This window comes from Belonocnema kinseyi, chromosome 2 (genome assembly GCF_010883055.1).
Source record: "Belonocnema kinseyi isolate 2016_QV_RU_SX_M_011 chromosome 2, B_treatae_v1, whole genome shotgun sequence".
Lineage (NCBI taxonomy): Eukaryota > Metazoa > Arthropoda > Insecta > Hymenoptera > Cynipidae > Belonocnema > Belonocnema kinseyi.
In genome coordinates, this window is record NC_046658.1 from 60,097,853 (window position 1) to 60,122,290 (window position 24,438).

General features: G+C 30.5%; 1 protein-coding gene across 2 annotated transcripts in view; it reads right to left on the minus strand.

Annotated features, from left to right (window-relative positions):
- Window positions 1-1,124: 1,124 nt before the first annotated feature.
- The window catches only part of LOC117167796, a 55,514-nt gene continuing 32,200 nt past the window's right edge, over window positions 1,125-24,438 (minus strand). For both annotated transcript variants that reach the window (XM_033352990.1, XM_033352989.1), the window contains 7 exons: window positions 18,570-18,907; window positions 16,563-16,775; window positions 15,370-15,493; window positions 14,698-14,858; window positions 12,689-13,060; window positions 4,955-5,140; window positions 1,125-1,489 (listed from right to left, as the gene is read on the minus strand). In XM_033352990.1, the coding sequence (XP_033208881.1) occupies window positions 1,208-1,489; window positions 4,955-5,140; window positions 12,689-13,060; window positions 14,698-14,858; window positions 15,370-15,493; window positions 16,563-16,775; window positions 18,570-18,907 (1,676 nt within the window). In that variant the 3' untranslated portion in view covers window positions 1,125-1,207. The remainder of the gene's footprint in view (window positions 1,490-4,954; window positions 5,141-12,688; window positions 13,061-14,697; window positions 14,859-15,369; window positions 15,494-16,562; window positions 16,776-18,569; window positions 18,908-24,438) is intronic.

Sequence of the window (24,438 nt, forward strand, 5' to 3'; positions counted from 1 at the left end):
AGAGAGAGAGAGAGGGGGGGGTGGGGGGAGTTTTGATTTATTATTAGAATGGTATTTATTAGTAGCGAAAAATTGTGATAATTTCAAAATTTGTGAACAACTTTAATTAATATCGAGATGAAAATATTTAATTGGAAAATAATTATTCATGAAAAAAAGATTAAACTTTCGATTTTTCAATCATTTTAATTTTAAAAAGTCATTTACCAAAAAGCAACGTTTGATTCTAGCGGGAAATTAGATATATCCCATATGTTAGACTATAATTGTCCTAATCCTATTTGTTATGTAGTATAACTAAACAATCATATCCTACGGCACCCACTTCTTTTACAATTTTTGCCCATATTTTAAATATTTTAATAATTATTTTTGAGATTTATCATAGAATAAAAATTCCTCGTGACCAGACAAAAGACTTGTAAAACGTATTTCGAAGCGACGTTTGAAATAATTCACTCTAAAATATTGAATCCTCTCTTTGATTATAACCTTTTTCAACACAGTATATGTGATATCTGTCAATATAGAAGGTTTGAAGAATTTCTAAAGTAATTTTATTGAGATATATTAAGAAAAAAATATTAATAAAATACAATTTGGAAGATGTTTTGAACTTAAAATAGCTCAATTTTTGGCTATCACTCATATTTTTTAATAAATTGGATGGAAACCTCATGATATATAAAAGAGAACAAATTTTAACTTCCATATTATTAACATTAAAATAACTTAAGCAATCGTCCCATTTCTATAAGTTTCTTTGGGACAAATTACGAAAAGACATCTAGAACGTCAAGGAAAAAAATGTGGTCGAGAAAAATTGGGCAATTTCCAATTGCCTGATCACTAGAAACCCTGTAATTCTCATAAAGATAAAATTATGAAAGTGAGAGTAATTCTCTTTTTACAGCTGGAAATAATATTGTATTTTAATTCACTACAGACCGATAGAAATTCTCCATTTTTCAGATGGATATATAAATTCTCAATGGTATTATTTATTATAATGACCTAAATTATTTTCTCTTCAATATATAAGCATAAAAATAGATATAGTTAATTACTAATCCTTCATTGTGTTCACTTACTACTGAAGTTATATCGCCAACCATAAACGAAAATTAAATATTAAACACTTTTTTCTCTTTTTCTAATATTGTAAAAGGCAAACGTATTTTAAAATCAAATTAAGTGTGTTTCTCATCTACAGATCTTCGTCCGATCCATCTTTTTGAGTTTTTGAGTTTTCCGAAAGTCGAAGATCTAAACCTTCCAAATCGCTGCTAGAGGTACTTTCTTGATTTAGAGATTTTAATTTGCCACATTTGCAGGAAATGCAATTATTTTTTGAGTTCTCTTTGTCGTTTTCGTGGAATAGAAAAGCTGATGATTGGTCCAAATAAGCGATTTGAAGATCTTGGGCTGATACTGGGTGTAACCATTCTTGTGTGACTCGGTGAGAGTAGTCCAAGAGAGCAGCATAGTTCTATTTTGTGTATTAAAGAAACTGATTAATAAATAAAAATAAGAATAAGATAAGATATAACGTTATATTTACGTTTCTATGTCATTATAAATTAAAATAAAATGGAAGAATTACGGAAATTAAAGATTAGAAGTGCTCCGATTTTCATTACATGGAATTCATCCAATTCTAAGGAATTTCATGTAATGAAACCCTGAGAACTTCTAGTTTTCAATCTCCGCAATTCTTCCATTTTATTTTAGATTTCAATTACATAGAAACGTAAATATAACGTTCTGTCCTTTCTTATTATCTTTTTTTTTGTTTTTTAAAGAGATGTCATGAAATTCCATGTAATTTCAAGGTATTCTTACGAATTTCCTACAGTTCTCAAGAATTTTTTAGAACTCAGTAGAATCCATGGGATTTAACTGAAATTTAATAGATTTCGAGAGGATTTCATTAAGTTTTAAGACATGTCACAAATTTTGTTGGGAATTTATAGTATTTCAAGAAATTTCCAGGAATTTCTCAAGATTTCATTCGAATTCATCAGATTTCATGAAATAACAATTGAATTCGAGAGATTCTAATAGGACTTCCATAAATTTCAAAAGCAGTCAGGAAATTGCATGGTATTTCTAGAGATTTCTCAGAGTTCGTTTCATTAGAATTTAAAAAATTTTGCTGAAAATAAAATTTTTTCAAAAGTAGTTTAGTCAAGGTGCAAGAATGTGTTCCTTCCTAAACTTCACTTGCCATAAAATTTAATCTAAGAGACTTCAGTATAAGACTTCGGTAATGTTACGAGATTTCACAAATTGATGTGGTATTTCAGATAATTTCAAGGGATTGTTCAGGGTTTCATTAGAATTCATCCAATTTCTATAAATCTCACGGTAGGTAAATAATTTTTTATCAATTTTTGTTGGCATTCACAGAATTTCATGTAAATGTATGGGTTTAATTGAGATTTCTAAGATTTCGAAGGGTTGCAAATAATTTAAATATACATATCATGGGGTATCCTCTAATTGTGCAAAATTTATATGGATGACATCAACTTTTAATATATTTTATGGTGTTTCATAATACAAAACAAAAGAATTTCACAACAGGTCTAACGCGATTTTCTGGATTGTTCAGAAATTTGACATAATTTAAAAAGGAATTATTGGATTTTTGTCAAACATTATCGAAATTTATGAAATTTTTGAACATTGAAGAGTATTTGTATTTTAATCAAATATATCTGACTGAGATTGGAGAGGACTACATTTTTTATAGTATTTTAAAATATTTCGAAGAATTTCTTTAATTTTCGTAGCATCTTATTAAAATTACTGAGTAATATTTGATCAAATTTCTAGAGTTCTTAAATATTTCATATAAATTTATAGCATTTTACAAGATATATTGTAATTTCATAACATTATCTGGATCCCGATTAAAATTCATGTGATTTTTGAGGATTTAGTTTAGAGATATTTCATGGAATTTCAATCAGTTTTTCGGAATTTTTACGATTTGATATAAGTTTCTAGAATTTTACGAAATTTTTAAAGATTTAATGAGTACCTTTGGAATTGTAGAGATCTCAAGTTTTATTAAAATGCACAATATTTCACTACGGTAAGGAATCGCGCCAAATTTCAAGATATTTCATGCAATTTCATGAATCTCCTTAAGAGTTTATGTAATTTTTTGTGAATCTCATAAAACATATATGGCAGGTTTCTCGATAATTCATTAAAATTTGGAGTAATTCAATTAATTTCATGTGAGTTCACGAAATCTCTCTTAGGGGTCGTTCATAAACTACGTTACGAATCTTGTACTATTTTGCCCCCCTCTCCCGTCTAGATTTGTAATAAAAAAGTTCATTTTCAACAGAATAGTTTAGTTTTGTACCAAATTCTTTAATCATCAACCAAACTAGATCAATTTAAAACGAAACAGTTGCATTTATGTCTAAAAAGGATTAACTTTCTTTTAATAAAATACATGAATTTTACTAGGAAAGATCAGTTCATAGAAATATAAATTTCTGACACAAAGTGGCATAGTTACATTATTAGTTAAAGAACTCATTCTTAACCAGAAAAGAAGGGGATTTTCCACAAAATAGTTACATATTCAACAAAAGAGATGAATTTTCAACTAAAATGATGAATCATAAAAAAGTGCTTTTTTAACAATTAAGTTTAACTCAAAAGATGATTTTTTAACTTGGAAGAATAATTTTACAAAAATTGAATATTTAAATTTTCATCCAAACAGATGAATTTTTCAGCAAGAAGGTTAATGTTCTGCAAAAAACATGAATTTTCAACAAAATACATTAATTTTAAACGAATAGGTTTAGGTTTTAAGTCAAAAGGACGAATTATCTCCAAAAACGGTTGAATCTTCAAGCCGACAAGAAGATTTTAAAGCAATATAATTTTCTACGAAAAATTAAATTTTCCACAGGATAGTTTAATATTCACGGAGAAAAAGATATCGCACAATGAGATCCCAAACCCTTTGTACTGAAATAAAGCGCAATATGATAACGTGGAAGCTGGTTCCGGAGCTTTCTACGATACAGTGAAACTCTTATATAGCGCCGATTTTGGGGCTGACGGTGGGTGGGAACTAATTCATTATAGCCCACTCTTATTTTGTTTGTTCACGCTCGAGTGCTCGCCTGAGTGACAACCGCAGACCCCGCGGCCCCCACGCAGCTCCTGTTATACCTATCTGCTGCGCGGCATCAATTCTTGAAAGGGCTATAAAAGGTAGCGCTATTGAAGAGTTTCACTGTATCATAATGCACTAAAATAGTTTGGCTACTACTAGAACTCTCGTATATATAATATGATAAAATAATAATATTATGTAAAATCTTGCAATGTACTATTTCACGGTTTAAAGCTATTATAATACGATAATTACGATATATAGCGCAGGAATTACGGTATATATTGAAATTCATGCGATATCGTTTTCTCTGTGTTCTAGCAAATTGTTGAATACTCAAATGAAAAGTATTATTTAGACCCAGACAGTTGAATTTGTAATAAAAAAGGATGCATTTTCAAACACAAAGACTAATTTTCTAAAAATGGATTATAGATAAGTTTCCAATTAAGGGAATGAATCTGCAAACCAAAAAATAAATTTTTAACAAAATAGTTCAACGTAATGAATGCAGATCCAAAAATAGAATTGCAGACCATTCAACAAGAAAAAGGGGAGATGAGGTATGCTTTTTACAAAAAAAAAAGAATTCACTAAAATTTATCAAAAGGAAACGTACTAAATGTTGTCTAAGATCGTAACGCCCGCCCCCCCCCCCCTAAATTAGTAACGTATTTTATGGACGATCCCTTATAGGTTTTATTGGTCTCCATGGAAAATTATAAGAGAAGTGCATAGCTTTTAAAAGCATTTAAATCCTTCGATAAATTATACAACATAAGGAATTAATATAAGAAAACTTACGGACGCATTTTCCGAAATACTGGATGCAGGGATACCTGGAGCCAACCACAAACAATCTTCAGCCATCATTTTTTGCAACATTTTTTCATCTTTTATTCCTCGAGCTAATGTCGAATTTCCTAAGACGTTTTGGGATTTCGGAGCGAATGGAAAACCGGGAGTGGAGAGGAAAGCTTCCGGGATCAGCTGAGGAAATACATGGACAATTTTGTCAATTAAATATATCAATGGATGATGCGTTTATCATATAAACGTTTATTTTCTTCAACGTTACTCACAATCGATTCACATTAACGGATCGAACATTAAAGGCGCAAAATAAAATTCTCATTTTTATTATTTTAGATCAGAGCACAGAACGAATCAAAATCAATATAAAGTATTAATTTTTATTATTTTTAATATCACTAGGAAATAAATTAATTCTAAAAAAATATATATATAATATATAAATACTATTCACAATCTCGACAATTTATCTAGTAATTCTTATTCAAAATTATTAAAATTTAATCCAAATTGTACTTATATTAAGTTGATTCTTTCCTGTGTTCTCCTACATTATAATTACACCTCGAATTTCCACAACAGGAATTTTCTACTCTATGAGTAATTCGCAAATCGATATATCGGTCGAATCGTGAACTCTGACTAGTGATTTATAGTTCTTTAAAAAAAATATAGATATTAAATCGCCAAGATTAAAATATTAAAGACAGAAATTGAAAATTTAATATTTGCATGTTTGTATGTAAATGTGGTAGCGATTTATAATAACGATCGAAGAAGATAGAACTTATAATTTTTTTTAAATGGAATATCTGCGTTCCAATAAACTCGAATAAATATTGTAAAAGAAACAACATTCGAATCTAACCCCTGGGGTTTAATATGCGTTTGATATGTACTCATATACAGGATGGCGATAAATCTACACAATTTTTTATCGATTGATTTTTATCCTTCTTTAATTTGCCGTTACCCTGTAAAATGAAAAATCAACTTTAAGTTATTTTAAGGGGGGAGGGGGTATATTCCGGAGGGTAAAAAAATCGTTGTTTTTTCATTTCCTTTTAATATAACATCTCAAAAATATTGCCTCAAAATTTTAAGTCGATCGGAGGGAAACTTGCCAAGTTACAGAGCTTTATGTCACCGAACCTCCAGCGGAGCACGCTAGACGCAGGCAGCTTTAAACGTGTTTTTCTCAAAACTACATTTTTAAAGACGGTGCACAGTCTCTCGCAAAAACTATTGCACCGATCTTCACCAAATTTGGTATATACTTTTGACAGATATATCGCAAGAACACAACGATCTTGTCGATAACGATTTTTTTGGTTGCGATTTTACGGATATAAAATGGCGGATTTTTTAGGCAAAAAATCGATTTTTTCAGTTTTTTGACGAGTTATCGTGTGCACCGCAGCGCATCTTTTTTCGAAGGCGTCTCTGACGATCTCTTGGCAACAGCTCAATTTTTTATGTATTTACACAAAAATTTCGCCAAATATTCTTGAAATGTCACTTAAAAGTGTACAGAAGTTTATAAACGAATTACTTCACCGCTGCTTTAGGAAAAATCGCTAAAAAAAACGCTTTTTTTACCCTCCGGACCATACTCCCACCTTAAGCGGCATTCACTGACTCTGGATTCAGAATGATTATAACGTCGATGGAAGTTCTTTGTGTTTAATATAAAGCTGGCTCAAAAAATCTATCGGCATTGTCAGATTTGATTCTTAAAATATGAAAGTTCAAATCTTTCTAAAGTCTTACTGATTATACGTATTTTGCTTTAATGCTTCTGGCTATTGATTTTTCACAGAAACTAAAAAAGTTAGACTCTTAGAATTAAACGTTAGTTTCACAAATTTATAGTTAGTTGGTATTTCGTTACATTTTTCTTTTACACAGTATTTAATTTGTGGTACCTATGATTTCTTCAAGATTAAAAGAAAAACTCTAAGTTTTCAATATTCTGAAGAAAAAAACATTTTTTATAGTAATCAAGGGCACCTTTTTATGTGAAATTACCAACAATCTAAAGTCGGTTTTAAAAAATGATTAACAAAACTGATCACTTTATCGTATATTTTGAACTCATCTCTCATTCCATGCACCTTTCAACGTTTTTATTAACGTTTATAATTATGAATGGACATATTAATATTAATTAACATTCGCAATTAATGTTATTGCTTAGTCTTGAAAAATTGTAAGGCTAAAACAATTATTTCCTAGAAAGTGAAATTTTCATACACGCACAACTCCATCGATTTATTCCCGTGAGTTTGATTCGTTTCCTTAGAAGATGGTTCGAGAAAAATAATTTTCTTTTTAGTTAGAAAATGAAATTTGTGTTTTTAAAATTATATTTTACAATATCTTTGCTCGACCACTTTTTAGGGAACTCGAATCCACAGGACCCTAAATAATGTTATCTCGGACGCGAGTGACCATCTAATAAATACAATAATATAAACATTATTAAAATTAATTTAATCACAGTAGGACAATGATTACCCTCGCGATCGCATATATCGAGCGAGATAAAAGCCGGTCGGAAATTTGTTTCATCCTAAAGTCTGCATCAATTTCTGACTTGCATTAGCAAATGCACTGCTAGTTTTAATTTATTCACAAGGAATTAAAGCATTATTTTAAATTGGCATTGTTTTAACTCTTAGAGAATTTTATACGTATGTGAAATTTTAGTAATTTTTCTTCTCTTGATCAAAATTTGAATCTCATATACTTTTTCGATCAACATCGGTTATAAATATTAATCGGAATTACGATTTATAGACAATACTTTAATTTTCATTCCAAATCAATTTTCAGCGATTCCATTTATTAGAATTTGTATACTTCTCAGGTTTTAATATAAATTGTAATACATTTTTAAGAGCTTCTATATTGAATTTCTGTATTTTTTAATTCAAGGTTGAAGAAATAAGTTTAATGTTACTCAATATAAGAAAGACATTAAAAAGTTCAAAATTTGTGAGCATTATTTTCGAAATTGCATTCAACTTTAAATTTTAATTGTAGTATACTTTAATATAGAAAGGTTTTAATTTAAAATCGTTAATATTTGCAAATTTAAATAAAAAGTGAATACACCCAGAAATATTACTCAATTCTTAAGGAGTATAATTCAAACTTATGACTTTTTCATTTGTTTGCAACTTGAAGGTTTTAAATTAATTTTGTAAGTTTAAAACATTTTTTAATTTAAATTTATAAATGTTTAATCTGACATGTTTGCACCATTAATATAATTTAAAATATTCCAAAGTCTGTTAAGATAATGGAAGTGTCTAGACTTACCGAATTTTAAGTACAAGAAGCCCCTTTCCCAGGTTTCACTATTCCTACAGGGAAATCCGGCTATTTGTAAAAAAAATTCGATAAAATAGTAACAGTCTAAAAAATAATATTGCTTTTCTTTTTTCTTTAAAACGCAGTATTTTCTTTGCAAGTATATTTTCTAATGATACAGATTTTATCGACGATTCCTCGGCATTATACGTTTTTTTGGCATATAAAGCAAGAAGACGAGGAATTTCCTTAAAACACTAAAAATATTTGGAGCAAGAGATTCGAAATACGGAAATTTCGATGTGACGATAAAATCGTTCCTTTTGTAAATTGGTCACTTTTAGGAAAAAGATGATGAAATCGAACGACTTGAGTGTCTGCGGGGCGTTTTTTTGTCTGTTTCATTCTCTAAAACTTTGAAACTTGTTCAAAATATTAATAACAAAATCTTAAAAACTCAAAAGTAGGCACATAAACGATTACCTCTGCTCTAAGAATTTTTGTTGTTAGATCAAATTTCCTTTTAAAAATAAAAAACTGTGGGCAAGAAACAATGCTGGCACTGAGCAACGAAGTGAGGCAACGCCAAAAGGGTAACCCGCTAATTGTGTCTGAGATAAAATCAGTGACAACTCGAAAATTTCCCCATCGCACTCCGCTAGAGGCAGTATGTTACCTGCAAAATCTTCGAGTTGCCATGGTAAGTTTACCTGAGTTTACCCGAGTTTACCCCACTTCGTCCACTATCTGCAATATTTGTACCCACCGTTTTTTTATGCTAATTTTATAAATAATCCACATTGATTAATTTAACTTCTAGTTAAATTGATTAATTACAAATAGTTACAAAGTTTTTATGGAGAAATGAAACGAGACGAGCTGTCTGGTGACGATTAATAATGAAATGATGAAGTGAAATAAAAACGTTGGTCCCATTATAGGTACAGGATGGGTTGTACAGCGTGAATTATCGTAAACCATCGTCAATACATTACTGATACTGTATATCTAAGATATATATTTTTTTTATATAGATAGCCGTGATTGAAATAAACTCAGAAGGCAGCTTTTTACCTGCCGTTTCTTTTATATATGCTCGTAACAACATTTATGTATAATATGGACCTAGAAATCTACTAAATAATTTATATTCTTTTATCACATATTTAATCCTTTGATAATAAATATTAATAACCTATTAACAATAATAAAATTGTTAACACGTAGAATGCTCCGGATTTTGGTTTTTCTCTGACTGCACGTTTTTTGGTTTGATTATCTTAAAAACTATTATGTGTTCGCATATAACATCCAGGATGTTGTTTTGATTTCAAAGTATAGTAAAGTAGATAATAAGTTGTCTGTCAATAGTTTCTCAATATTTCTCTTCCTGCATCTCTTTCATACCTCCACTGTATATAGATATATTTATGTATAATATTTATATATATTTTTTTTGTAAACAGATATCGATCTATTCATCTATCGTTCGTTTTGGCTTGCAGGCTCGTGAATTAGACGAGCTCGCGTTTATAGATTATATTATTATTATATATAATCGAATAGGCAGGCGAATGAAGGTGTGATATATGTATGAACTTTTTTCTTTATTAGATGCGTGGGTCACTTTTTGGAAGGCATTTTGCGACTGTATTGTCGACCGAACTTAATTTTTTATTCTTTATTTTTATAAGGCACCCTCATTCACTTTCCTTTTCGTTCTGCGAATCAATGGACACCTTCCTTAAAATTGGGTAAATATATTAGTACGAATATCTACTGGTAAGACAAGAACGACAATATTGGTGTATACAATAATAATTTTTGGGGTAGAAGACAGTAATAGGAGACTTTATAATCAAGAGAAAATAATATTTTTTTGGTATTTCAAAGTAAAAAATAATATTGAAAAAACAGATTAATTATTACAAATTATTCATTTTTTTCGAATTCAAAGAAAAAAGACTGACATTTAATTTGTCTGAAAGGTTGATAAACTAAATGTTTAATGATTAGAGTAATGAAAATTACAAAAATAATTTGTCCCATATTACTTAGTCGTTAAATTAACGACATGTTCTACCTTACTGGTTTACGCAGTTATTTTAATTAATGTAATAATACTTAATATATCCAGTCCATCGAAAGGCACAATTTTGATAACCAATTGAAATTTAACGATTGCATATCGTTGCCGCTCTTTTCCTTCTCCTCAGTCTCACATTTTTCTACTAGATATTCATTTTCGAAATAGAAGGGAGCCATGCTTTCACAAATAAACATAAATCAAATGTAACCTATTAATTGTCGCCTTTATAAGGATAATCACCTAATATGTGTCGGGTAGTATACTTTCAAAAATGCACCTGAATTTGGAGGCAGCTGTTATACAAGGATAAATGAAAAATTTCTTCAAACAAGGAACTTCTAAGTGGAAAAATTCTATAAATATAATGCTTATGAATAATTAATTAATGAGTTCAACAATTTTAAACATTATTGGTATAGTACGAAGACTCATACATGTTTTTGTACAATAACTGTATATTTATATTAGAAGTACCAAAAATGTTTTTCAGTTACAATTTGGCACAACTTTATGGTGTGTATTTTATTAAAATTTCCCTTCTACCTCGCGGACTTTAAGACTGTCACTGATCGAGTTTAGAAAAATTTTGTATCATAATTTGGAAGCTCATAAGTATTTGTATACGTGGAAATTTACGGGATTTGAATGATAAACATTTTCAAATAGTTATTGTATTAATAATTCCAGTTTACACAAAATACTATAACTTGAGTAATAAACGAGTAAAGTATAGTTTAGTGTACAGAATTGAAGAACTTAAAGAATTTAAAAGAATTTCAAATAATTTTTAAAAAAACTTCAAAATACTTCGAAACATTTCTAAAGCATTTACGATAATTCATGAGAATTCGAATAAGTAAAAAGAATTCAACATAATTCAAAAAAATGATTAGAATTCAATAGAATCCAATAGAATTTAACAGAATTAAAATAATTTAACAGAATGAAAAGAATTTAGCAAAACTAAAAGAATTCAAGAAACTGAACGAATTTGAGAAATTTAATTAATTCAATGATTTTAATCAATTAAACGAATGGAAAGAGTTTAACAGAATTGTGACAATACATCAGAATTATACCGAATTCAAGGAATTCAAAAGAATTCATCAGAAATCAGTCGAATTCAAAGAACTCTACAGAAATCATCAGAATTCAACAAAATTGATAAGAATACAAACAAATTCATCAGAATTCAAGAGAATTCAATGAAAATCACAGAAATTAAAGAATTGAACTAAATCAAACAGAAGTCAAATAATTCAAGAGCATTCAGCAGAATTAAAAAATTCAACAGAACACACAGAATTGAAGTAATTCAACAGCTTTAAAAGAATTTATAAGAATTTAACCTAATTCGACAGAATGCAACGGGCTTGAACAGAATTCAAAGAATTTAAAAGAACTTAAACAATTCAAGGAATCCAATCATTCAGGGGTTTCATATATTTAAAAAAATTCAAAGAATATAACAGAATTTAGAGAATTCACAAAAGTTCAGATAATTCACGAGAAATTAGAGAACTCGTCAGAATTTCGAGAATTTATTAAAATTCCGAGATTATCAGAATTCAGTAGAATTCAATAGAATTTAAAGATTTCAGGGAAATCGGTAGAATTCAGAAAATTCGTGAATTCATTAATAGAATTCAAAAGTTTGGAAAAGAGTCAAAAGAATTCAAAGAATACAAATAATTCAAAGTACTTCGTAGAGTATAATAGCGTTTTTCTAAATACAGATTCTTGTTACCAACATCCTTGTAATTCAAGAGTTCGTATCTGTGCTAAATTTAGAAATTTCTGGAAAGACTATAAAAATCATGATGATGGTGTCTCGATAACGCAAAAAATTTAATTTTTAAATCATTGCATGGTTGGTTAATATATTCTTTTGAGTTAGTTTGCTTGAACTTTTGAATTCGCAACAATAATATCACAAAGCCATAAATTATTCCAACCCCCGTAGAAAAACTGCATCCAAAGACACAGAGAGTATCCGACACTGTATCTAAGAATTGTATAACGATCTATCCTCTTATTGTTAATTAAATTTCACTACCTATCGCACTCACGCAGGGACTATGCCAGCGTGGTGCCACCGCAGCTGGACTTCTAGCCTCATTATAGTAAGAAGCAAGGGTGAGGTTCCCGAAATTGTTGGCAGAGTTGCCACAGCCATTGGCTGAATTAAGATTAGAACAATTGCTATTAACTTCCGGAATACCACCTCCATGTCTGAGGTCGTCCATTGTTGGCAATCGTGACGTCAAGTCGACGCCCTCATCATCGCCACGGCTTCGATCATTACTTATATTTACACTTACATTGCTGTTTTCGCCAACCATGTTTGCGAAGAACTCGGATCTGGAGAACCTGCCGATTTCAGTGGAGCCAAAGGCTTGATGAAAACCTGGCAGGGGTTGCTTGAAACTCATTTTTTGCTTAATCTCTGCTCTTTCTACATACTGTTGTGAGGGTTGGGGACTTTCCTCAATCTGCTCACTTTCCTGGTCTTGTTTTTGGTAGGACTCTGATTCTTGTCTGGAAGAATTTGCAACCAGATTGCTGGAAATTGGGTGTTCTGATGTACCAGATGTGGGAGTCGAACCACTCCATCTGGGAGCTTCCTCGATGCGCTTCTCCTCTTCTTGGAGTTGAGAAATGTGCAAGGGGGAAGAGTGCGATGGCTTTTCCTGCTGGGAATAATAGTGTATTCATTTACTTCGTCTTAATTGAAACTTCTATGTTTCTGCTCACATTTCCCGTGCTTTTTTTAATCCGACTTTTCCTATCATGTTAATGTTATAGTTTATTAGTATACGTCAGGTAGACATTTTATCGAATAAAATCTTAAGATCCTAGTATAGTGTCAATAAATAAAGAATAAGTTGATCCCCTTCCATGAAAATGCTTTATCATTGATTTTCAAATTATTCATTTCACACTTTAGAGAAAACTAATTGAATTTATAAAATCGTGATGCCTAACTTAAAAATGATTTACTTTTAACGACTTCAAGTGAAATTCCCAGTTATGCCTAACTCAAACGATGTGGCTATCTTTAGAAATCTTATAAAATGGAAAAAATCATCAACATGAAGAACATTTAATATTTTTAGACGCTTTCATATTTCGAGTTTACTAACTATCTGGTATGTTAGCTAAATATTTGCAATAACAAATCGAAGGTTATACATTTTTATTTGTTTATGTAATTAAAAATATAAGAAAATCGTTATTTTTTAGTAAATTATTTTTTCTAATAACTTATTAATTTTTTTTTTATTAATTTTTTCTTGCTAATAATAAGATCCTATTATAGTACAGAATTTATTTCCAGAATTGTAACTTACTTTATTGGGAAATTTCTTTAGGACTAGAAGTTCAGCTTTCTTGAGAATTATTTATTTCATTTTCTTAGCGATTTTTCGCTATGATGATGTCTTCATTTTGTATTATAATGGACGAAAGAGTTATAAAAATTTTTGGTATCACGACTTATAGGGGTTTCAATTTAAAATAATTAAATTTTGAAATTTTCAATTTAAATATATGTCAAATTTTTGAATATTTGATTGTCCTTTCATATGATTTTTGTTGAAAATTTAGGAGTTTTGAGCAGTTGTAGGTTTTCGCAAATTTTCTATGTAGTATTACAATTTTAAGTTTATTATATGTCTAATGTTTAAAAATGTTTAGTTTGATTTAACCTTGAATATTATTGAATTCAGAAAGGCCCTATAACTGAAAAAAACTCAGCATCTAATTAATCCAGTTCCTTTTCAAAAATTTTCAAATTTGATAACTATGACATTACCAATACAGTAATTTTAAATATGTTTTTTTTTAATTATTCAATTTTAAATGTTTTAATACCAAATTAATTGAATCTTATACCCTAGTTGTCTTGTTCAATTGCTGAAGGATTGTTCATTTCAGAATATTTCCCATTAAGAATTTGGATCCGTTTGAAATTTGAGTTTGAAATTATTTAATTTTTTATAAGTATGAAATTGAAAATTTTTTCTTTCATATTTGTTGTTGTTGACCCATTGTGTAATCTTTAATTTTATAATGATCAACATGTTAACATATATTAATAATTTTTATAAATTTTCTTTACTTTGTGCACATTTTCACTTTTAATACATTATCTAATTCATTCAGATAAATATAGAAATTAAAACGTTGATATCGTATAAAAAATAACAAATTTTATGTACAATTATTTAAATATACATACTTTCACTACTTTTCTAATAGAGAGTGGAAATTTGCAAAATTATAAAACCAATTTTTTTATGAATATATGAGTAATGATTTATTTACTTACTTGGTGCTCTGATTGTGGATACGAAGAATGCAGTCTATGACTGATATCGATTTTATTTGGCCCATAAGGATGTTGCATTTCTTCATTAAATGCGCAATGTTGATTTTGCTGATCTTGTAGAAAGACAAGGTGCCTTGGACCACGAATCGTAGCGTTCTGAGCTATAATTTCCAAATGATGACTTAATATTAAATTTTATTAATTATTTGATAAAAAATATATTTTATTATAGAAGCTCATTTTTTGTCAAAAAAATACAATCAATTTTCACTTTTTCTCCCTGATCTTTTATAAAATGTTGTAATTAAAAATAAATCTGAAAAATGAATCACCGAATTTATTCACAATTGAATAAATAATTTGCAACTTTGCCGTAATATCGCTTTTAGTGGAAAATCCCTAAATAAATATAAATCTTGATTCAGTAAGAAAACAGTTTTATATCCTATAATTCAATATATAACTTTAAAAAATGGATAGTTCCCTAGAAACATTAATGTTAAATCCTTAATTCATAGATACTATTTTATTCAAAAATAATCACAAATGAATGTGTGTCCTCGAATTGTACAATAAATGTGTTAACTTATTAATTGAATCTTAAACAAAGCATCTTTTTCCATAACGCAATATAATAATGATTAAATGAATACATCTATAAATAAAACTTACGTAAAGGCACCCCACAAAACTGTGCCCAGTGTCCTGGATGGTGATTCGAGTTCTGCATATTCCGATGTAGATTGTTAATTTTAGACAATGGAGCTCCTCTCGAGTGATAAGCATTTGTGCCATTCTGCAAGAAATTGCGTAACTATATTTGTTTAAAAGCCTCTTAATAATAGGAAATCATTTTTTTTAATAATTAGCTTTTATCAAATTTTTACATAATTAGATATTGTTTTTAATTATGCCCTATCTAATTTTATGTGTAAAATTAGATAGGGGTCAGTGTTCATCACTGGGTCGCTGTAGACTGTGGGTATTTTCAATTATTTGAAAAACAACTGAATCTTCGTTTTAAACTTTAGGGATAAAATTTAAAAAATGTTGTTCACATTATGCTGAAAAAATATAACTTGACTTTACTAAGAATTTACACAGGAATATGCCGTTTTAAAAATAGATATGCTTATAATTAATATTGTTAAGGATCTCAACTAGAACATCTGATGACACAGAATGAATACAGTGAAATCTGACATAGGCCCTCTGATATAGTTCTTCCGAGAATTGACGCTGCGCCGCAATTAGCAGTAACAGGAGTTGCGCGGGGTATGCGGCGGTCAATCAGGCGTGATCAACGAAAGCGGAGCGGAACTCAATCGGGTTTGTTCCCCACCATCGCCAGACCCAAAACCCGGATTATCAGAGTTTCACTGTATTAGTAATTTGCTTGTAAGAGGCATTTGTTCAACACTGGGTCGAGCAATTTATGGGTAACAAGCATTTAAAAATAATGAAAACGCAGATTGTAATTTCTAATATAATCTTTTAGCATTTTTGCATAAATAAACTATTCTAATCGCTTTCCCTCGTGATTCCATGAATAATAACTTTGTTTTCTGTGAAAAATAAAATATGATGATCGATCGACTGTAACCAGATGTTTTTAGAAATAAGAACAATTTAATTCCTCACAAAAGCGTTAAATTTGTATAATCGACTGTACGAAATCCTTTGTATCAAATTTGAATAATGCAGTTAAGTGTATAACCCTTAGACTGACATTATTGAATGTCATAAATTTCGTATAATTAATGTATAATTACGAATGTAAAAATTACCCGACCCACTGATAGTCACTCTCCCCTATGTCTCATTCTACTGTTAGGAGGATGAAATATTAAACATTTTTCACAGACCTGATAAGGATGCCATTTTTGGCCATCAGGAAATTCCCCCATTATGCAATAATCGTTGCCTTCTTGATTAGCATTTTGATTTGTGGTAACTGGTCCATGGGAAACAAAATCACCATAACCCGGGCCCGAAAATGCACCGGATGCTGCGCACTCTATTTGTTTTCGAATTACTTCTTTGGTTTGGTCCAAAGTCCGTTGGTGAGCTGCCATCGCCTATCATTAATTTATTATATATTATAAACTATATTTTATTAGGAGAGGGTGTTACGTAATGGATACCTGTAGATACTGGATAATGTATATCTTGTTACAATAGGAATTTTATTAGGGAGCATCCATTATTTATTTAAGGCTTTTTTTGAAGTGGAGGCCCCTAAAACCTCAAGAATTAAGCAAGAATTAACCATTCTTTAAACCTTTTATGAAATCTCATGGAATCCCTGGAAATCTTTTCAATCCTTTAAAATCCGATTAATTATTTTGAAATTTTGTAAATCCCTTTAAATTGGTACAAGTACGAAAATTTCTTGAAATCCTTTAAATTCCATAGATATCTTATACTATCTCGTGAAATCCTTTTTAAAAGATTGACCTTCCTGGAAACCTCTTTCAAAAACTGTGGTAATCGCTTAACATGCTTTAAGATTCCGCGTAATTGTTTGAAATCCTTGAAATCGCGTGAAACCTTACAAATTCCATAAAAATCCCTTATTTTCCTTCAAAATCTGCGGAAAACTTTCAAAATATTTTGAATCTAATGACATTTCTCACAATTCTTTGTCATTCCATGAAATCATCGAAATGCCTTTAAGTTTCATAAAATCGTTTGAAATATTTGCAAATCTGTTGAAATCCTATTAGATCTCTTGAAATCTTATTACATCTCTTAAAATTATTGAAATCCCATTAAAATCTTCTGACAACCTTTAAAATAGTTAAATGTTCAACCAAAAAGATAAACTTTTCACAAAAAATACGAAATAAAAATTTTTTCTAGAAAAGATAAATTTTTTACCAAAAGAGGTGAATTTTCTACAAACACAATTAAATTTTCAAAAAATGTTGATTTTCTTCCAAATAGTGAAATTTTCAAATAAAAACATAAATTTGTAACCATATAGTTAAATTTTCAATCATAATAGTTCAATTCTTTAACCAAAAAGATGATTTTTCAAACAAGAAGATTTAATTTCTCCAAAAAAATATGGAATTTCAACAAAATACAAGAATACCTAACCAAATAGTTGCATTTTTTTACCAAGAAGATGAAATTTGTACAAAAAGAGATGAATTTTCAAAACAAAAAGACTAATTTTCTACAATACCTTTTAATTTCCCACACTTAAATATGAATTTGCCATAAAAAAGTGTTCAAGCCAAAAAGGCAAATGTCATATAAAACAATTAAATTTTCAAATAGTTGAAATTTTTACCAAAAAAGATGCAATTTTTACTAAAAGACGCGAATTTTTCAACCAAAAATACAATAGATTTTTTAACCCGAAAATATTAATTTTTAACATAAAAGTCAATCTACAACCAAATAACTGAATTTTCAACCAAAATAATATAAATCTTCATTTTAAGAAGATGGATTTTTTATAAAATAATTCAACTTTCAACCTAATAGTTCAACTTTAAATTTCATTTAAAAATATAAATGTTTCTACTAAAAATCGAAGAATAGACTTTTTAACCAAATATAGTGGGATTTTCTTATCCCTTTTAAAAAGGGGAAAAGAGGGAGGAAAGTGCGGAAAAATATGAAGTGCTAAATTTCGATTTAAAAAAAAAAACAGCTTCAATTCCATTTGAATCGAAATGAAACAATGCAATGCAACATCTCTCGGTTGGAAATTTTTAATGCCGGGATTCGGAGAGGAAGTAATCATTTGTCCAGGGATATATGCTAGAGGTTTTTAAATAGCGTTGAAGCTAGTTTTTTGGCAGAATAAAGGTAGTAGGTAGTAGGCCGGTGCGTCGAGTTTATCGATTTTGTATTCGTACCCTGGGCGTCAGAATGGGCTTTAGGTGACTCGTTGCCGCGCCGTGACCAACCGGAAACCAAGGGCTGATGATTCGATTTGCGTTGATCGAGGGGCTGCCCGGTAACGAGGACGCGGCTGCGGTGGGTGAGGCGCAGGCCATAGGATGATTCAAGAAATTCCCGGACGACGAGACACCCATATCCATATTTCCACTCCCGTTCCCACCAGGATCTGTTCCTGTAGCCGATCCAGTTGCAGAGGATATTGCAGTCTGCAGGATCGTCTGCCTCGATAGCTCTCGGCTCTGCTCGCGCATCGCTTTCCGCAGTCTGGCCTCCTTCGGGTTGTAGACGTAATCTGCAATCAATTAGCACAGCTTTAAAACAATCGACGATCGATCGCGTTCTTGCAACGCTACTCACTTGCTATGACACTCTATGAGGACTGCACTCATTATTTCAACATTTTATTATCCCACCAAAACCATCTACTATGCACAACTTTCAAAAATCTAAAATTTTCATTTTAATAAATTGACAAAATTGCAGAAACTTTAAGAAGGTATTCAAAAGGAAAAAAAGAGGAAATCTGACCAGTTTTTTTCTTTTCAGGATTTCTTATCACCAGGCAGTAACCCGTATAGTTTCGTCCAGGTGTCTGTCCGTCTGTCGCACAGTGGTGAAAAAGAGGAATTGACTTCTCATCATTCTCTAAAGGCTCTATTTCTTGACGGATTTTCAATTTTTCAGAAATTTTTAGAATTAAATTTTAAGGGGCTTTAAACTCTACCACTTTTCAATTCTAGTTTTAGTGTTCAACAATATATAAACAAATGTAGTGACAAAAATAGAATATTCAAGAAAACTGCTTAAATAAAGTCGCTGATTATTAGAGTTAATGCACATATACTTAAGGAACCCAATTATTTTTTATTACATTTCTGTTAATAAACAGTGAAACGTAAAATTTCATTGTTATAAACAATTTATTTAATCTAATTGTCATATTTTGAAAAACTATAAATAAATTAGAAAATAATTTAAAAAATTGTTAACCCATTAAGTTTCGTGGACAGACCAATTGACATACACTGGAACCTGGATTTCCGGTAACTGGATTTGTGCGTTCCTAGAACTAATGGCTTCCGCAATTTCAAGATGAGAGGGGCCGCGGCGTCAAGAGACAGGATGATCTCACTCAAGCGTGACAAACAGATCGAGGGCTATATGTGCATTATTAATATTCAATAGAGAGTTTATTAAAGCAATTCTCTTCTAGATAATTAAAAAATATTCTTAAGATTGTTACTTTTTCACTATATTTGTACTATATCACTGCACATAAAATTAAATAAAAAAAGTCAAAGAATTTGAGAAGCTCAAAATTTTAATTCTGTGAGTTTCTAAAAAAGAAATGTTAAAATCAGTCAAGAAATAGAGCTCTTAGACGATTATAAACAGTAAATTTCTGGTTTTGACCACTTTGCGTCGTACTTTTTTCCTGGTAACGGAAGCAAAGGGGAAGAAGGGGAAGTCAAGGAGGTGAATATGGGAAGTGGAGGAGGCGAAGTAGGGAGATTCAGGGGTAGGTGAAGTAGGAGTGGATAAGTCAGTGAAGGGGGTAAGGGGAGACGATGAGAGGAGAGTGAGAAGTATGGAAGTAGGTGAGTGAGAAGAGGGAAAGTAGGGCGTGGGAAGTGTGAAGAAGTAGGGAGGGGGTGATGTGTCGGGAAGTAAGGAAATGGAGAGCTGATGTAGGGGTATAAGTGGAAGTGAGGAGATTAGTAGTTGGGAAGTGAAGGTGAGTATGTAATAGGAAGTATGGGAAGGAATGTGAGGCTAAAGGAGACTTAAATTACTGAAACGAGGGAGTAGTGAGGGGTGGGGAAGTGAAGAAGTAATGGGAGGGTTCGTAGGGGATGTTATGGTGGAAGTTAAAAAAAATCAAAGTTTTCCAAAATATTTTAAAAGATATCTAAATTTTCTAATTTATTACATTGAAAAAATGCAGCAACTTCAATAATGTATTAAAAAAGAGAAAAAGGAAATCTTGAAATTTCATATTTTTTAATAATAAGAATAATCTCGCCAAGATTTCCTTTTTTCCTTTTTAATACACTGTTAAGGCTTATAAATTTAATAAATTAGAAAATGTAGATGTCTTTTAGAATAACTCGGCAAACTGTGATTTCACCAACTATGTTCATTTTAATGATTACGCAGCCCAACAAGGGCCAAGTAACCGTAACTGTAGTCTCCTTTTCCGAAGGATTTTGGGGCGCTGAATCCGAATCTGGCTTCAGAATCGCTCCATCACATCAGGTTTTCGAGATATCAAACCTAAAAGTGTAAGAACTCTGTTTTTCAATATGTATCAAATTATGTAAAATCATAAGGTAATTTTTTTCACAACACTAGTAGGAGCACCTTAAAGTATAAGTCTTCCTCTTTCAAATGTTGGATTCAGCTCACCAAAATCCTTCGGAAAAGGTTACTTTAGTTTTTGTTACTAACAATCAATCAAATTTGGTTAGCCCGTGTAATTTTTTACTTGGTGGCATTTGTTGAATAGTAGATGTTCTTAGGGAGATTTCACTTATTTTTGAATAAGGATTATTATTCAATCAAATACAAATTTCAAATTAAGAGAAATATTATTTACTTAACACAACATGGATTACTGTTGTTAATTTTATTATATAAATTAAAGTATATTTATAAATGTAGGTAAAAAAATTGGTTTATTTTTTGTATGGGAAAAATAGAAAGAGCAAGAAATAAGATTTAAAAATGGTTCTGTCGTGTATTACGAAATATTCCATAAGAGAACTGGTCATGCTACTGTTAAGAAATTTCTAGTAATTATAGTGTCGAACGAGGTGAGAATGGGTTTGACTTATAACAAATTTCGTAATTATGCAGTTCGTATAATATGTACTGTTTCACTTATCTTGAAAATTTTATTGCAATCGTATGAATACTGTACCTGTAGAGTTTAGGTGTGACTAATTACACCAGCATACAAAAAAGTGGTCTGCCCGGCGGCCTATACCAGCATATCTATATGATTTTGGGGTCACTGAATCCGAATCCGGGGTTCAAATAACCCAGCTGACGTATATTTTTTCGAAAAACGCAAAAATAGTCGTACGATCGTCGAAAACGTGAGAGACAAAGGGAATCTACAGTAAACGACAATCTCAGTCGAGAAAGGTAAGGGATTAACATTTTTTTAATTTTAATAAAACGTTCAGTAACTTTGTATGATAGTTTAAGGGATTCAGTGAACCAAAAATATATATAAATAGTAATAAGTCCACTAAGCATTTTTTAATTTAAAAAATAAAGAAAAAATCGCCGATTACGGCATTTTTCCGTCTGTTTTTTAGTTTTCAAGACAAACGATGGCCTGGTTGGGTTATTTTGACCTTGAATTTCGATTAACCGACCAAAAAAACATATAGATATGGTGATTAAGTCCACTAGACACCATTTTTTGTTCATCTGATAAATAAAGGAGGAATCACCATTTCTGTTATTTTTCCGACTAATTTAGAGTTTTTAAGACAAAGTACGATCTAATTGGGTTATTTTTACCACGAAATTGGATTGAACGAACCAAAAAATTATAAAAGGATGGTAACTAATTTCACTAGACATAAAAGATTCCATTTTTACCCAAAAAAGACAGCAAAAATCGCTGTTTTCGTCGATTTTACGTCTATTTGTACGTTTTTCGAAAAAATATCAGCCAACTGGGTTATTTGGACTCTGGATTCAGATTCAGCGACCCTAAAAACATATAGCCATGCTGATGTAGTCCAGCGGGCAGACCACTATTTTTTTGTGCCGCTGTTATTAAAAAAAAATCGATTTTTCTTCATAAAAAGTACTAAATCTAAAAAATAATAAATAAATTTTAAAATCCTGAAAAACGGAAGAAGAGTTACGTGCAACAAAATAATCTTAAAATCTTTGAACTAATCGGTTAAATAGTTTAGGTTATAGTTGTATCTAATTCCTAGAACTTTTTAATTTATTATGTTTTCTGAATCTGTTAAATCCAGTTTACGAAATATGGAAAACGTATGCGAAAAAGCTAATTTTTTTGCGATTTTTTATCGATTTTAAAAAGTTTGATGCAAATCGGTGAAGAGCTGCTGTCTGAGATATGCAATACATGCGCGATAACTATCGTTCTTTTGAGAAAAGATATTCGCGTTTTTTACATTCTCATCATTTATGATTGAGAAACTATTAGAATTGTCGGAAATTTGACATCAAACTTTTTCAACGGATTTCCAAGTTCCGAGGCCCCCCGAATCCGAACATCAGATTTTCACGATGGCGTCTGTCTGTCTGTCTGTCCGTCCGGCCGTCCGTCCGTAAATCCATCTTTGGCCATCTTCGATAAAAATTCAAAAAGTGAGCCCATTTTGAACATTTTGGAGACCACTTTTTTCTGAATTTGAAAATTCTATGTACGGATATTTATAATATTAAAAAGAACAAACAATTTATCCTTATAACTTTTTTCGATAAAAAGACAATTTTCAGAGTTATAGCGTTTTCAAAATTTTTTTAATCAAACGAAAATCAAAATTTGAAGCCAAAAACGCACGATATGAAAAAAAGGCAAGGAAAGAAAAACATTTCTTTTTAAAAGCCCTACAAGATCATCGTAACAAATTTTTGGATTTTCTTCAAAAATCGAAAATTCAAATTTTCATTGCACAAAAAATAATGAAAAATAAAAAATTCCATTTTGTGGACATTTTATCTAGGATACAAAAAAAGATGAATGAACAAAAATTGTTATCCTAAAATAACATGAACGTACCTCGATAATGTAGAATTATATTTGTAATACACCATCTATAGTTTTATCGACATCTACTTAAGAGGTGTGAATCTAGTTCGCCCGACATTAATTTGTTAAGAGTTAGTCGTCGTTGTGAATTGGACATTGTCATTTATTTTTCACAATAAATATCAATCAGAAAACAAGAATTATTGTATTTATTCGCCTTGTCCCACAAATGTTGCTCCTACATAAGTACTTATTTTATGAATAGGATAGAGGAAAAGATAAAAATTCACTGTTAAATTTAGAAAAGAGTTTTATTGACTTAATATATTTATATGAGGAACACTGGGGTGGATCAAAAACTAAAAATGTAGAGTTTTTGAAGTTTCATCCTCCCATTTTGTGTTATTTGGTGAAAAAAGATTTCCCTCATTTCTTAAGGTTTAAAAAACATTAGAGGTGGCTCTCGAACTCTAAATTACCCTACGTCTATAGCATCTATCAATTTTCACTGAAAAGTGTTTACACATTCTCGTTTCATTCTGGTTTGGTTTTGGGGCTTGGGGTATGATTTTAAGATAACAAATTCTGGGCTTAACTCTAGCTTTAAGCCAACAAGGCTTAATGAAAAAAACAAAAAATGATTTTCCTTATAATTATTTCTTTCTGATTGTGTTTAATGGATGCCTCCAGAGTATTGGAAGCCTAAGATGAAAAATTGGGTCCTTTTCGAAAAAACACATACCTAGGAGGACATAGAAAATAAGTCCTAATTTTTTTAGAGCTTAATTTTGGTATGCCTTAAATAAAGTTGTTTGACTTGAAGTTCAAGTTAAGTCCAGATGTTTAAAATATCCTCATTGCCTACCTAAGCGATTTGTCGATCTTTGAAAATCTTTTTTTAAAAATGGACGAAGTATTAAAACCAGATAGTGGTTTTTATGTTTATTATATCGTTATTGTTATTTTATTTAAAGTTAACTGGGAAAGAAATCGGTTAAGATGGTTCGGACATGTTGAGAGAATGCCAAATGAACGACTAACGAAACAAGTGTATCAAGGTAAAGTAAATGGCAACGTGC